The sequence below is a fragment of the Plectropomus leopardus genome, chromosome 7, assembly GCF_008729295.1.
Source record: "Plectropomus leopardus isolate mb chromosome 7, YSFRI_Pleo_2.0, whole genome shotgun sequence".
Taxonomy (NCBI): Eukaryota; Metazoa; Chordata; class Actinopteri; order Perciformes; family Serranidae; genus Plectropomus; species Plectropomus leopardus.
The window spans coordinates 25,921,876-25,936,472 of record NC_056469.1 but is presented as its reverse complement, the minus strand read 5'-3'; the positions used below and the strand labels follow the sequence as shown (position 1 = coordinate 25,936,472).

The following is a 14,597-nucleotide window of genomic DNA, read 5'->3' as shown; positions in this document are numbered from 1 at the left end:
AAGTGACGTCACCTGTCCATGTATCATACGGACGAGACAGGTGATGTCCAGCAGTGATAATAGCAACACAACTGGTTCTGTCTGGCCATGTTCTCAGCTGTCGCTGTCTGTCTGCAAATCATGCTGCCATGGCAGGTGCCATCCAGTGGCATATAATAACATACCGTGACCAGCTCTGTCTGGCTGCATTCTCCCCTAACGGCGTCCAGTGGCGTATCATGCGGACGCAAAAGGTGGCTCTTGGTGTTAGGATCTTATGTCAAAAGCACTTTCAAAGCAGCTGTATTTGGACCCATCTGTCACCCATACCTTACGCCCTATAACTGCCCTTTTGCTTGTCATATTACACCGTTACCTGCAGCCTTTCAACCTGACGCCACCCATCTGTGTATCATGTGGACGCAGCAGGTGTTGTTCGGCCGTCTGCCAGCATAAATAACACAGTCGCCTGCTCTGCCTGGCTGCACTCTCACCTGATGCTGCAGCAGGTCCATGCAGGATGCTGTCCATCTGCGTATCAGGTGCCACCTGGTGGTGTAAAACAACACCGTGACTGGTCCTGTCTGGCCGTGCTTTCATCCAGCAGCGTATCATGCAGACGTGACAGGTTGATTTTGGCGTCCACATCTTATACCAAAAGCACTGTCAAAGCGGCGATATTTGACAATTTCCAAATGTGAACGGGCTGGAAAAACCATCCAAATGTATACATACATATCTGTGTTAGTGATTGTTGGAGCAAGTGGGGGAGCTGAAGTGGAAACAAAACACACAATAAAATGGGATGGAAGCAATAGCTGAGAAGAAAAAAATTGATGATGGAAGCAGCAATACATGTGAAACATTTGAGTGGAAATTACCTTGACAACAATAATAAATGTGAGAAAATAGTCTGTTGGAAGAGTGTCTCTTGTGATTTCTGGCAATAGAGCAGACACTTCCTGGTTTCCAGCTCCAACTCCCTCTTGCCTCCCATTCTGCACCAAAGTGTAATATTTTATCATCAGAATAATAAGAAGAATATAGAGTTTAAAGATCACTGTAAAGTCCATATGAATTTGAATAATTAGGAGCAGTCCGCTGGTAGTTTTGTTGTCCCAGATGTGTGGTGTTTAGTTTTTTGAACAAAGCTTTTACATGTTCACTCTGACGATTTCTGTAAATTGTGTTTTTTTTGTGTGTGTGTGACGGACAATACCGCTCTGCTGTGCACCGTGGCTCTCTTGATTTTCATTCCTCTCAGCAACATGTACTGTAAATACGTGCCTCTCTGTGGGTCTGTTGTAAGCTTCCTCACTCCTCAGCCTCTGTGTCTTTCATCTCCTCTCTGTCTCAGCCGCCTTTCATCTGATTTCACAAGCCGCGGTCGCTAACTGCTTCTTTCGGCGTTCACAGACTCTCTCCCTTTCTCTCAGTTTGCCAGACACTTTGCTCTGTGCGGCTATGAGCCTCATGTTCAAATGGCTCTTCCTTCTGTCGCCCCAGCACTCTGTTTCAGCGCCATTTCCAGTGATGTTTGATGTTTTGTGTGGGTAGCAACAAGACATTTCTGTCTTAACCCCTGATACCATGTTGCCTAGACTATATATTAAAGGACCAAATGTTTTATTTTTTATTTATCACAGCTTTAGCTTTTGAACAGAGAAAAAAAAAGCTAATAATGCTGTCACGATGAGGATCATGAGTGTGGTGTTGAAGGTGATGATTATGATTGTGATGACGATGATGATGATATTCTTGACAACCATGTCAAAGATGATGAAGGTGTATATCTGGATGTAAGAATAAAGCAGATTTAGATATCATCTTGATGAGTGTGTTTAGGCATGAGCTTGTTTGTTTCTATCATGTGTACATTGCTGTTACGTTAAAGGTTCTGTATTTGACAGAGCATAAATATAGCAGTATATTTATATTCTTACAATATATTTCTCTATAAAGATGTGTTGCGGTAATGGCGTGCTAAGCAGAGAATGTCATGCTGCCTGTGTATGTGTTGTAATTTGAGCTTCTCTGTGGTTTGTTGTGGTCTGTGAAGTGGTCTGACTGTGCGTGCATGTTAGTGTTTGTGTCTATCCCGCGGGCTAGCTCATTGCAGCTGTTTTGCTTCATGTTGGTCACTGCTGATATTGGTATGGCGTAATCTCGGAAGCATAACACTCTTACCCCGGTCTCCCTCCAGGTTAATACCATTAGCTCTGTCAGCACTGTTGCTATTTAGTGTTGTTCATGGAGGCCGCTGAGCAGGAAGCTTGCTCAGCGGCCTCCATGCTGAGAACAGTGTGCAGGCAACTCAGGCTTATAGTATTATTATTATTATTATTATTATTATTATTATTATTATTATTATATTATGGAGTAGAAAGTGGAATGCTTCCCTCTGAGATGTAGTAGAGTAAAGTAGCAGAAAATGGAAATACACAAGTACAAGTACCATGAAATTCTTTACATAATTATGCAATTGCAAAGTATTCTGTTTCTAGGTAATATTTATTACTAGCAACTACTAATATTTTCAACATCATAATTAATATTTAAAATAAATTTTAAAAGATTAATACATAAAATTATTTGAATCAAAAAAGATTTTAAGAATAAATAAGGTATCAAGATCAAAACTGAGCCCTGTCATTGAAAATATTCTTGCTGTAGGATCCTTCTCAGACCCCCCTACAGAGGTTCAGGTGAAGCCCCTAATGTCCTCAAATCCTAAAAAAAAAACACACCTGACCTGCCACCACAAATAGAGTTTCTATTTTTACAGCTAGACTGTTTATAAGGAGCGCTATTGAAATATATGTTCAGTTATTTATAGCGCCACACTGTCGGAGCGCAGAGTATACTCTGGGGAGAGACGGAGCAGAAAAACATCAGGCGCATCGAAAGTGAAACTTAACTGTTGATTCTGCTGGGTCTCATTCATCGATCTGACTGATCAACTATCCACCCCGCAAGTGACAAACTGCTGCTGAGAGCTCCATGTGCCCAGACCATATGTTTATTTGTGTAAAATCTTTATCTAAGAAATAACTACAGCTGCCAAACAATTGCAGACGTGCAAAAAGTATAATATTTTCCTTTTAATTGTAGTGAAGTCAATGTAAAAAGTGGCAGAAAATGAAAATACTAGACCAGTGCTCGACTCATTGTTTACTTTTCACTGCTGCCACTAGATTAGGGTTTGTTGATTCTGTAATTTAAGTGAACTAATCCTTTAATTTACATATTTCATTTCTGTTTGGAGTGATCTCCAGGACGCTGATTACCACCTGAGACTGGTCTTGGACACGACCCCTGTTGACTCACATTTGGACGCGTTCATGATCTCGGAGGATTTTGGAATTGAGAGGTTTGGCAATTCAACTTTAATACTGCTGTGTGATAAAATAACCTCGTGTGAATGACTGAGCTAACAGTTTCTAACCATTCAACCAGCCTCAGCTCTGCCGCTGCTCCTGGAGCCCCAGCAGTAATCCTGTACCTCTCCGCAGAGGGCAGACACACTCGCATTCAAGGTTAAGCTTGTGAATTAGGGGACACTTAAATCTCTCTCGCTCTTTGCTGGAACTAAATGGATATCTGCCGTCATGAGGGCAAATTACAGTCTCACTGATACACCTGCCTCTCTTTTCCTTTCTGTAACTTTCTCTACCTCACACACAATAATTTTACCTCTTCTCTCTCATGAATGTACAAGAGGTTTTTAGCAGCCCTTCAGCCTGTGTAGGCGACGATGAAAGAATTAATTTTCATGAGTTAACAGTCAAGAGGCATTACCATGCAGGATGTACACTTATTATTATTTGCACACTGTTTGAGTAGCCCCTGTTTTGTCAGTAAGAGGATGATTGCAGCTATTTGAGCAAGGCTGTAATTATAAAATATATTGGGGAGCACACATAACCCCAAATATTCAATTATGCCCAAAATTGCCAATGTATATTTTTTGCCAGGACAGGCAACTACACACTGCCGACCAAAATAATTGTAAGCAAATGTGATCATAATCATGATTTAATTTAAGGGTCCAGTGTCTAGGATTTAGGGGATATATCAGCAGATATTTAATAAAATAAATATGTAAAAAAAAAATTAGTTTATAATCACCTTAAAATGAGAATAGTTGTTTTGCTACCTATGAATGAGCCATTTATATTTACACACAGAGCGGGTCTTCTTCCGTGGAGTCTGCCATGTGGTTCTACAGTAGCCCAGGACAGACAAATGAAACACTGGCCTTTTGCATTTTTGTATTTTTTTAGGGTGGCCACAGTAATTCTACACTCGGGACATGGGAGCAGTTTCAATCGGCTTCAATCTGCAACTTCAGCTATATACATATACATACGTACATACATATACATACATAGTGATGATTAAGAGGGATAATATAACATCTTTAAATCATCCAAAAATTTTTGTTTCAAAATGCCTTAAAATGGTCAGTTTAGCCATTTTGGTTCTAAAAATGTATCTTGGAGATGAATTCTCTCCAGATATTTTAGGTTTTTTATAAACTTTTAGGGACTGATTTTTTTTTTTCTATGACAGGAGAGAAAAGAGGCTGTAAACTGTATTTACAATTGTCCTCATTTCTAAAGTGCAGAATAGTGGTTTTACTGGAGGCCTCGCTTGAGCAGACACTTGTCTGGGAATCGGGCCTGCTGGCTGCACAGTGCCCACTAGATGGCGATGACACTTTAATAATCAGATCAGCAGAGCAGGAGGAAGCAGCTTCGTGCACAATGGCACCATTTATATAGCACAAGTATGTATCTTTACAGTAACATGAGAGAACAGGAGGGGCATTTAAGGACAAGAACAGTTAATGTGAAGAGGACAAGCCACTGAGGGAACAAGAAAAGAGGTTAATGTTGGCAGACCAGCCTGGATTACCAGCCATGAATAGAGGTGGGGGGATAAACAGGGCTGTAATTGCTGCCTGTTATTCTGGCTCTGAAATAGACTCAGGAGTCTTCATGGTGAGGTAGAGCTGGAGACAAACTGCAGAGTTTCTGGGGCTAAAAACTTACATTTAGGATGAGTTTATTGCTTATCACTCTACATTATTGCATTACATGGTACTATCAGCAGTGTGTGTGTACTTGTGCTGCACATTTAATCACTAGATTGATGTAATCCTCAATTCATCCACCCACAAACAGACTGAAAGGTCTCTGCGAGTGCTGCAGGAATCAGAAATACTTTGTTGTGTCACATTACAGTTGCTTTTATAGGCTATCTACATGCAGAGAAATTTCAAGAAACATGGAAAATCGAAAGAATGAAAAAATATGTGCATTATGCTATAATATATAACACAAAAAATAGAAAATGAGAAATTTAAGAAATATACACAAATATATACATCAAACTAGTAGATATGACCACAGTGTAAATTTTTAAAAAAAAAGCTGAAAAAAGTAATCTAAAAAGTGTGTTTAGATATATCTGAAACAATAGTATAAATACGAATTAAACAAGTATAATTTAAAAAGTAATAAATAATTCCAACATACTCTACCATCTACTCATTACCCCTTGTCACAGGTTGCATCTTTTTTACCACTTCGACCAGTTTTCATGTGTTTTTTCTTTCCTGCAGAGATGAAAGTATTCACAATGAACAAGTAAAAAAATAAGAAAAAATAAACAGAAATTCTGAAGCAGCAGCATTTCATTTTATTATCTTATCAGTCATCTCTTTACCCCCTCAGGTCTAGACCCCTAGAGAGTAGGTTTTGTTTTGACATAAACATATGAAACAGGGGGTCCATAAAAATTTGAGTATTAAAAAACGTAACTCCCCGCATCCTGATGAACTTTAATGCACCAATTTTGGCCCTTTTGCATTAATGTGTGGAGTAAATGTCTTTAATTCTCTGCTACCTTTATGTTTTTATTAGGGTGGACAAATGCACATGTTATGAAAACTGAGGGGCACATGTCCCCTGTGCCCCCCCCCCGAAACCTAAACCTATGTTGAGACCCACCTCTTTAAAACAAACTAACACTAGGGCAGCGGCGGAGGAAGTATTTAGATTCTTTACTAAAGAAAAAGTGCTAAATACTCTGTTACTCATAAAAGTCATGCATTGAGAAAGTTACTTACTCACTGAAAATATATTTAAAATCAATTGGATAATTCAAAATAAGTGCTCATATTTGAGAAGCTGAAACCATGATTTTTCAAAATCTTTCTTGCAAGAAATGATTATCAAAATAGTTGCCAGTTCATTTTCTATTTACTCTAATTATCTTTTCAGTTACACTTTTATAGTTTGAGTGCAAAAATATTGATTTGTAAAGTATTTAGAGTCATCAAATAAACATAGTGTAGTAAAAAGCATAATATTCCCTTCTGAAGTGTCGTGGAGTAGAAGTAGAAAGTAGTATAAGACACTTCAGTACAGTACTTGAGTAAATGTACTTAGTTACATTCCACTGCTGTGTGGGGGAGGAATCAGTTGCATCTATGGAACATGTAGTGCACATGTAGTTTTACGTCTTTGTCTAGCAGCACAACCGCAGAACAAGCACAGATTTAAGGTCAGGGGGGAGGTAGAGGGTGGGCTGGCTGAGCTCACCGCAAAATTATATATAGACTTCCTGCACCATCACTTCAAAACCCACCAACATGCGCGCACACTCCTGGAGCTACAGTAGACGAGGATGAGATTCAAACCTTGAAGAAGCGAGGTGATTCCCTTACCCATAACCACTTCAAACATCTGCAGTGTTCAAAGTTGAGCTTTGTGCAGTGAAAAGAGGGCTGCTGTTTAGAGTCTGTGCGTCACTTTGTACATGGAAAAAAAATCACAAAGAGGCGACTTTTCTCTTCATCAGCAGATCATATGTTTTGTTTTATTTTTTTCCTCTGATTCATTGATTTACTTCAAGTCATTTTAAAAAGTCCCTTTTAGTGTTGCCCTTTGCTGCTTCTCACACTGGATGTGACACATCCTCCATACAAGTTTCACTTATCACAAAAGCTTCTGTTTTACTTTAATAATCTCTCAGCCTCAGTTTAGACACGTGTTTGGAGCTCTGTGCACTTCTGTCTCTCAATCACCTCCACATGACTCCTGAGGGAATACTGCTGAGTCATGACCAGGGGCCACACAGTCTATTTTGACTAAAGATGCTTTTGAATATCACAGGTAAGGGACTGTCTGTTATTTATGTGGAGGAAAGGGGTGGTACAAAACAGAGGAAGCATGTCAAATGTTTTAAGCACTGGGTCTGGAGGTATGTTTGTTTGGGGTTTTTTTGGCTTTAGTTGAAGGGCATACAACTTAAAAGGCCATAGTTTGTGGTGTTGTTTTTTTTTTTACTTACAATTTTTTTAAGAAAACAGCAGGTGTGGAAGGCATGGTTTCTTTTAAAAGAATTAAAAATACACTAAAAGTATGTGTGTGTGTGTGTGTCATATTTACTTATAAATATGTTATTTATACGGTATACAGGTAATTTAAGGTTGTTTAAGGTCAATAAAGAAGCAATTAACAAGATATTACTTACCCATTGTGTAAAGGAGTAAATATATTCACAATAAGAGTGAAAACCAAGGCGATTTTCATCTCCAGGATTTTGCATTCAACTTTTAACTTTAAAACGTCAATGGTAGGGACAATATTTGAGTTTTTGCTGATATCTGAAATGCCAATATATAAAAGCTCATTTAGCCGATAACTCATACTGATATTGATATATCCACTTTTTTCCTTCATCTAATTTTAGTGATCTTCAAGTGTCTTTTGTAGCCGCGTTAACGTCATATTATGCATTCTCTTATCGTAATGGCCCACCAGCAGATGGAGACATAAATCACAGTGCTTTTCAGTGTATGTTATATTCATTCATTGAGTAAAATAAGAAAAATACCTCAGTTTAGGTTTGATGTTTCAAACTCAAAATTATGTTTGGTATTTTGGACATATTCACTTTGTATATATATATATATATATATATACGTGTGTGTGTGTGTTATATATACGTGTGTGTGTGTGTGTGTTACATCGACAGAAATCGGCATGTATGCCGACTCTGATAGGTATATTTCCTTTTAAAGTCAATATTGTCCCATACTGACGCACTGTAAAAAATAAAGTATTTGTTTTAACTTAAAAAAGTTAGTGTCCAGGCTGCCTTAAAATTTTAAGTTTACTGAATTTGAGAAGACAAGTTGAGTTAATATTTTACGATTCAATTTGTCAAATTCAGTCAACCTAAAAATTTAATCCAGCCTGGACACCAAATCTTAAAACATATTTTGTTCTTACAGTGTGACTTGCGGATATTATTGTGCACCCCTTGTCAATGGGTAACCTTTGTAAAACCTAACTAATGTATGGTGGAGGGACGGTCATGCATTCGTGAAGCTCAAAGAAAAATATTTGTAGCTTCGGGGTGGGTAAAAAAAAAAAAGTCACAGCCCAGTCACCCCTCTCCTCTGATAAATAAAGAACAGTCCCTTATTAATAGGCAAATATCCTTGTACTCTACCCACCTATGCGCGATGATGCCCAAACGACAGAGGGGGAGGAGGAGGAGGAGGAGGAGGAGCGGGGTCTCCAACCTGCCCACCTCTCTCCTCCCTCCAGCACCGCGACAGACACCTCTCCTGGCCTATCGCATCAGAGCCGGACCCCCCTGCGTCCTTTCCCTCGCTCCCTCCCTCCCCGGTGCCCTGCCCACCCCGGCGGTCTCCTCTCCAGCCCTGCCAGAGCCAATCCGCGACTGGGTGTAAGTAGGGCAAGCCGCTTCCTGGTTCTCAGAAAGAAGGAGCAGGGAGTCGGACGGGGCCAGCGGAGGCAGCAGCAGCAGCAGCAGACAGGGGGGTCAGAGGAGCCCGAGGAGCCGGCGGTCTGCAGAGAGGAGACAGGAGAGGAGAGAGAAACGCCGACGCGCACTTTGGCGGTTAAGCCCTCAGCTGAGAAGGAGGAGCGGCGACCCCCGTGGAAGAAAAGACAAGAGCAGGGAGTTTTAAAAAAGAAGAAGAAGAAGAAGAAGAAGAAGAAGAAGAAGTCAGGGTGGGACGGAATAATCCAGGAAGTGTGGAGGCCGGTCAGGTGGGAGGCGACGCGTCTGAACAGGTGACACACCGGCACTCAGGTAACTGCTTCACCTGTCTGCTGTTGCTTTGACTGAAAATATAACACACCTATTAACTTATACGTGATGTAAGTGTGCCATGACAGCACCGGCTCGCGACCTATACCCTCCCTCCTCCCTCCCTCATTCACGGCTCTGATCGGGGTCACGGGAGGACTAACCACGTCACGGGTATTCGGTAACTCGCGTCGACATTCACTCCCGTTTATAAAACGGCCACTGCGCGTTTTCATTTTCGCTTCTAAGTGCAAAAGAAAAAAGTCAAAAAATGTGTGTTTTATTTGAAGCAGGTGCAGCTTCAGTATGTGCGTCTGCGTGTGCGCGCGCGCCCAGGTGAGCTCGGGAGAGGGTGAGCAGGGTCGGCGGGTACATTTCTGGAGACTCGGCTGCTAATTATAGCCGAGAACACCGGCTGACATCCAAAACCTAACCTGCTCTCACGCACATCACCTGCCTTTCTGTGCTGCTCGTGGGCACGCAGTTTGCACCCAAATGATCTGCCTTCAGTGGTCTGTTAATCATCATCATCATCATCATGGCGCACCCAGTGTTTTATTTTAATCCCGTCCCTATCCTGTGCTACAATAGGATGTGCTCAGGGTGTAATGTTAGGTTAAGGCTTCTGCCTACCTCATGGGTGGGGAGGGCTGGCATGCAAGTGGGCTTTTGTGTGTGTGTGTGAGTGTGTGTGAGTGATTATAGAGATAGGTTGCTGACTCGCCCCTCTGACAGACCGGCCTAACAAGCTCAACTGGCTTGGGTTTGGTTTCCCTGTCTTGGGCACAGCCTGTTTGGTTAAATCTTTAGCCGTCCATGCAGGTAGTTAATGCCTTATGCCCTTTAGGCTCAGGTGTTAACGCAGCCTCTTGTTGTTTTCAGCTCACCTTTTGGCCTCTGAAGGGAATAACGCATCGTCTACAGTTTTGGTACTTCACTGATGGCCCGCAGGTCAAATCTGGCCCCTGATAGGGTGCTGTGTGGCTCCCAACCATTTTCTAATTCACAATAAAAATAAAGTGATTCACACTTTGAATTGTTGTTGTACTTTTAGTATACACAAGGTGCCAGAGTGCATAAAATAGCATAAAATAGAGCTTGTTTACTAAAAAAAGAGTGGCAGTAGAAGATCCCCATTCAGCACCCCCAGACAGAGGTCCTAGCTTAGCCCCTAATGTCCTAAAATCCTGCAAATGTTCTAAAACCCAAGAAATATTTTAAAATTCTAGAAATTTCCTCAAATCCTTAAAATATATATGGGGCTGCTGCAACTGACCCCTGGCCTCCTGTCATTTTGCAAGAGTGGCCCCAAGCAGAGCGAGTTGACTATCCCTGCTCTAGAGCCTGCACTTGTGATCAAAGGGAAAAAAAAGTTTGTTTTTGTCTCACTGTGCCGTCATGTGAGTGGACACCTCTCGTGCTGGGACGGCTCCCCACATATGGAAGAGCCATCAGGCTTTCGAAATAAATTCTTAATGCCAGTTCTGTTTTGCCCTAACTTTGTCCGCAATATAATTGGACATCTGTGCTTCATCCCTCGCTCCTGCTGTCCTGACATGACCTACGTCCCGCTCTGCTTTCTGCAGGCCGGCCTCTCCTATCTCTTGCCCCCCCCCCCCCAATGCTTTATCACCCTAATGTGTTTAGTCTGAATCTGTACCTCAGATACATTCTCCACATCATCTCACACATTTTTTGAATATTTCTTAGAGAGCTGTGGAAATCTTAACAGTACAGTACATACAGTATGCTGGTAATCACACTCATCTCAAAGAGCAGTGTGTGTGTGTGTGTGTGTGTGTGTGTGTGTGTGTGGGCTTTCTCAACCTCACTGACTGTTGGAGCGCTTCTTTTCCGAAGAAGTCAAAGTAGGAAGCTGTCGGTTTCTATCAGCGTCTTTTTTATTTCTGCTCTTACAAGAACCCCCACACTCCACCCCATATTACATCTGATGCATCATATGATTGTGTGTGTGTGTGTGTGTGTGTGTGTGTGTGTGTGTGTGTGGGTGGGTGGGTGTGTTCATATGCACTGTGGCTACATCTGTTGTTTTTTTAATGTCTTTATTATTTTCAATATTTAAGAATTGACAAACATTTAAAAGACAAGACAGAACAAGCAGGAGTATAATCAGACAAAATGATTATAAGGACAACAAAATAAACTAGTAAATACATAAAATAATGTGAAAAAATAATAAAATAAATGAAATAAAAACACATCAATAGATCTGCTATGGTCACAAAACAGACTTCTTTCCATACAGAACCAGATCAAGTCTGATTTTTAGAGTATAAGCTGTTCAAGATGTAAATTATCACTAAATTTAAAAAAAAAAAAACAGAGTTTTCATGGCCTTTGGTGGTTCCAGATCAGTAAGATGCATTTCTTTGCCACACAGATTATTATACCAGTCTTTTACACAGATATGGGGTCCATGGTCTTGTCCAGTACTGTACCAAAGAGGTCCTGCACTGCTGTCATGTCCAGTGTGGATAAAACTTAACTTCAACTTAACTTTCTTTACAAGAGAGGAGAAAACAAGTGTCTCAGTTAGTCAGTACTTTGTGTTTTTTCTATCATTCCATCACGTCTTTGTTCACATACTTGGGAATGTCTGACTCAGAGCCCCCCTTTAGGATAATTAACGCTAAACTCAAATCTGGTCACATTTTTAACATTTCTGTGTGTTTTCCTTCAGGTGTATGAACTGTGCTGACCTCTGAGCAAAGGACCAAAGAGGAGGGGGACAAGCAGGAGGCAGAGGACAGCAGGCATCCATCTTCTCCTGAGTTTATGGACTGGAGGTAGGAATGTGTTGTCATACATTACTATTAAAACCATGAGCCAAAGGGTTGCTCCCTTCAGAATACTCACAATACTTTCTCAGTGGTTCATAAAACATAAAAAACAAGACTAGGTTAAAAACCTAGTGCATGGCTAGATGTATGAAACTCTGGAGGGCTTTTATTTTGAAATAAGGGCCTTTAATTTCAAACAGAAAGTGGCAGCTTTCACTTTTCCACCAAAATTAGCGTGTGCATGCAGGTTTTTCAAACACGGGTAAAGCTGCTTAATATAGGCTATAGAGTATATTCCCAATGGCAGTGAACTCACCGCTGCACCACACGAGTCTGCCTCTGCCAGCTTTTGTTTGTGTGTGTGCGTGTGCTAAGCAGGTAAACAGTAAACAGCAGCAAGAACAGAAGTCTTTTTCAAATCTTTCTTCTCTTTATATATCTCTTATTCAGTCTCTCTTTCAAACTCAGCGCAGATGTATTTGTATTGGTGTTTGAGTGCTGCTTAGGAAGAGACAGACACTAATTAGAAATGGTGCGTCTTTGCATCTCGCCGGTTAAGGAGCAGAAATTACTGCATTTACGCGGATGTTGTGTTTTCATCGATGCCGATTAGAGCCTACTGCAGAGTCATTTGGCACAGGTGTAAATGCCGGTTGTATGCATTCTCATTGCATTAACAAGCCAGATGTTAGTGGGTTTTTGTGCAGTGGGAATGACGCTTTAGTCATGGACTCATGAAAGAAGCAGCTCTTCTGGTCGAGCCAAAAACTTCATGTAAATAAATGTTGAAGTTACAAACAATACACTTAGACACAGTCACGTATCCTGTAGCCTCTGATCATTTTAGACATCCGTCCCTCTTCAGCTTCAGTCAGTGATGTATGTCCCTGCATGACTGATGTTACAAAGGTAACAGCAGTTTGTAAAACAGCATTCATTTGCTAATCGGCCAAACTGATGAATGGGTTGACCTTTATCATAAGTCCCAGCATCTTTTAAACACACTTTTATCTGTGCCGTCAACCATTTTGGTAATTTTATTCATACATTAGGACAAATAAATTATTTTTTAAGGGTTCAGCATTCTTTAAAGTAATCGGTTCAAAGCGTAATCCAAATGCAGAGGTGTTAACACCTGTTCAGAATGGCCACACTCCAAAGCAGCCATGCTGTTAAGACGACAGAGATGTGATTTATTATAGAAGTGGAGATTATAATGCACACTTTCAAACACACTTTTAGACTTTTACTTTCTTGTTAAAATCAGGTGTGTAATTTTGTAATGAGTAGTTGTTTTTTTAAAGTCCAAAGCTGTGAGAATGAAGTACAAATGCTGTGTTAGGGGAAACAGTTTCAGATGCTTCAATAAGTGCTTTGTTTGATAAATTTAAAGCAACTACAAGAGACGTAATTTTGTGCTGATTTTGGCCGCCCCTTCAGACAAAAGATCTGGTTGAATTTGTGGTGTGCTCTACTAAAATCAGCTGGATGTTGCAACAGTTCATTTCTAGATTCAAGTAGATTTATGTTTATCTGTAGGTATGATGTGCAGTTTGTGGTTGTTTAATATACTGCACCATACAGATGCATTTAAGAATAATATAAAAACATCACATTCCTCTCACACCAAGCTCCACACACACTCACACACATGTGCAAAGGGTCACAGATGAAGAGTGAAATCAATTCCTAAATGATTAACAATGCCGTGAGATCATCTGAGTCTATGGAGCCGAGTAACAGAAAGAAGACAAAGAAAATTTCCCCGGTACGAATCACAGAGAGCGTTAAATCTGTATCTGTTTTATTCAGCCTGTCACTCTGCAGTTTACGTCACAGACACGTTGTTGTTGGGATCAAACCTCATTAAACATAGTTGTTTTATAGGGAGGCTAAAGAAGATGGGCTTCTGGACAGCATCATTGTCTTGGAATAAATATGAGCTGAAGAAAGTGGTCAAGCAGTTGAATATTTTATGGGCAACCTGGAAGTTAACTCCTCTGGAGTTTGTCGGCTGCAGGCGCTCTCTGACTACGATCGGCTCTTAGAGGAGGTTCGGGAGTGATGCCAGAAATACACTCGTGTTTAAAATGGGTTTATGATATTTATAGGTTTTTGGTATGTGATATAACAAAAGCAACGCTGCTTTTGAGAAGCTTAAAAGCTGTATTGATGTTAGTGTAACTGTAATAGTCGGCAAAACCAGGCCACATTTCTTAAGCACCAACCACAATGTCAACTTCTCTAGCTCCGGGTTGTGGTTATGCTAGCAAATTTAAACGCCTGCAACTAAGGGTGTAGGTTCGTTTCAATATTAGGGGGGTGCACATATGAAACGGAAGATTTGGGAGTCCTCTGCAAGAAAATTTTGAGCATTATACAATTAATTTCCTGTACTCTGGTTAATTTATATGTACCAATTTATGTCTTTTCTGCATGAATTGCTGGTGAAAATGCACATTTTTAAAGTATTAAATTTAGGGGGATGGGCCCCCTTTGACCACTATGTCCACTGCCCCCCCCCCACCACCCAAAAAAAACCGAATCAACCCAAAAAGCATATTTGGATAGTATTACATTAAAGAGTGAGTTTTTTTGGATTTGCGCTTAGATCAATTGCTGATTCTTGTAAGTGATAAAATACTTTGTCAGAGAATTTTAAAAAAAAGTGATATATGAATTGAC

General features: G+C 40.6%; 1 protein-coding gene across 1 annotated transcript; it reads left to right on the top strand.

Annotated features, from left to right (window-relative positions):
- Positions 1-8,511: 8,511 nt before the first annotated feature.
- LOC121945428 (chromatin assembly factor 1 subunit A-like) lies at positions 8,512-11,944 on the top strand. Its single transcript, XM_042489585.1, has 2 exons — positions 8,512-9,095; positions 11,813-11,944. Exons 1-2 carry the CDS (start codon positions 8,512-8,514, stop codon positions 11,835-11,837), a joined length of 609 nt encoding a protein of 202 aa, XP_042345519.1. The 3' UTR covers positions 11,838-11,944.
- The last annotated feature ends 2,653 nt before the right edge of the window (positions 11,945-14,597 follow it).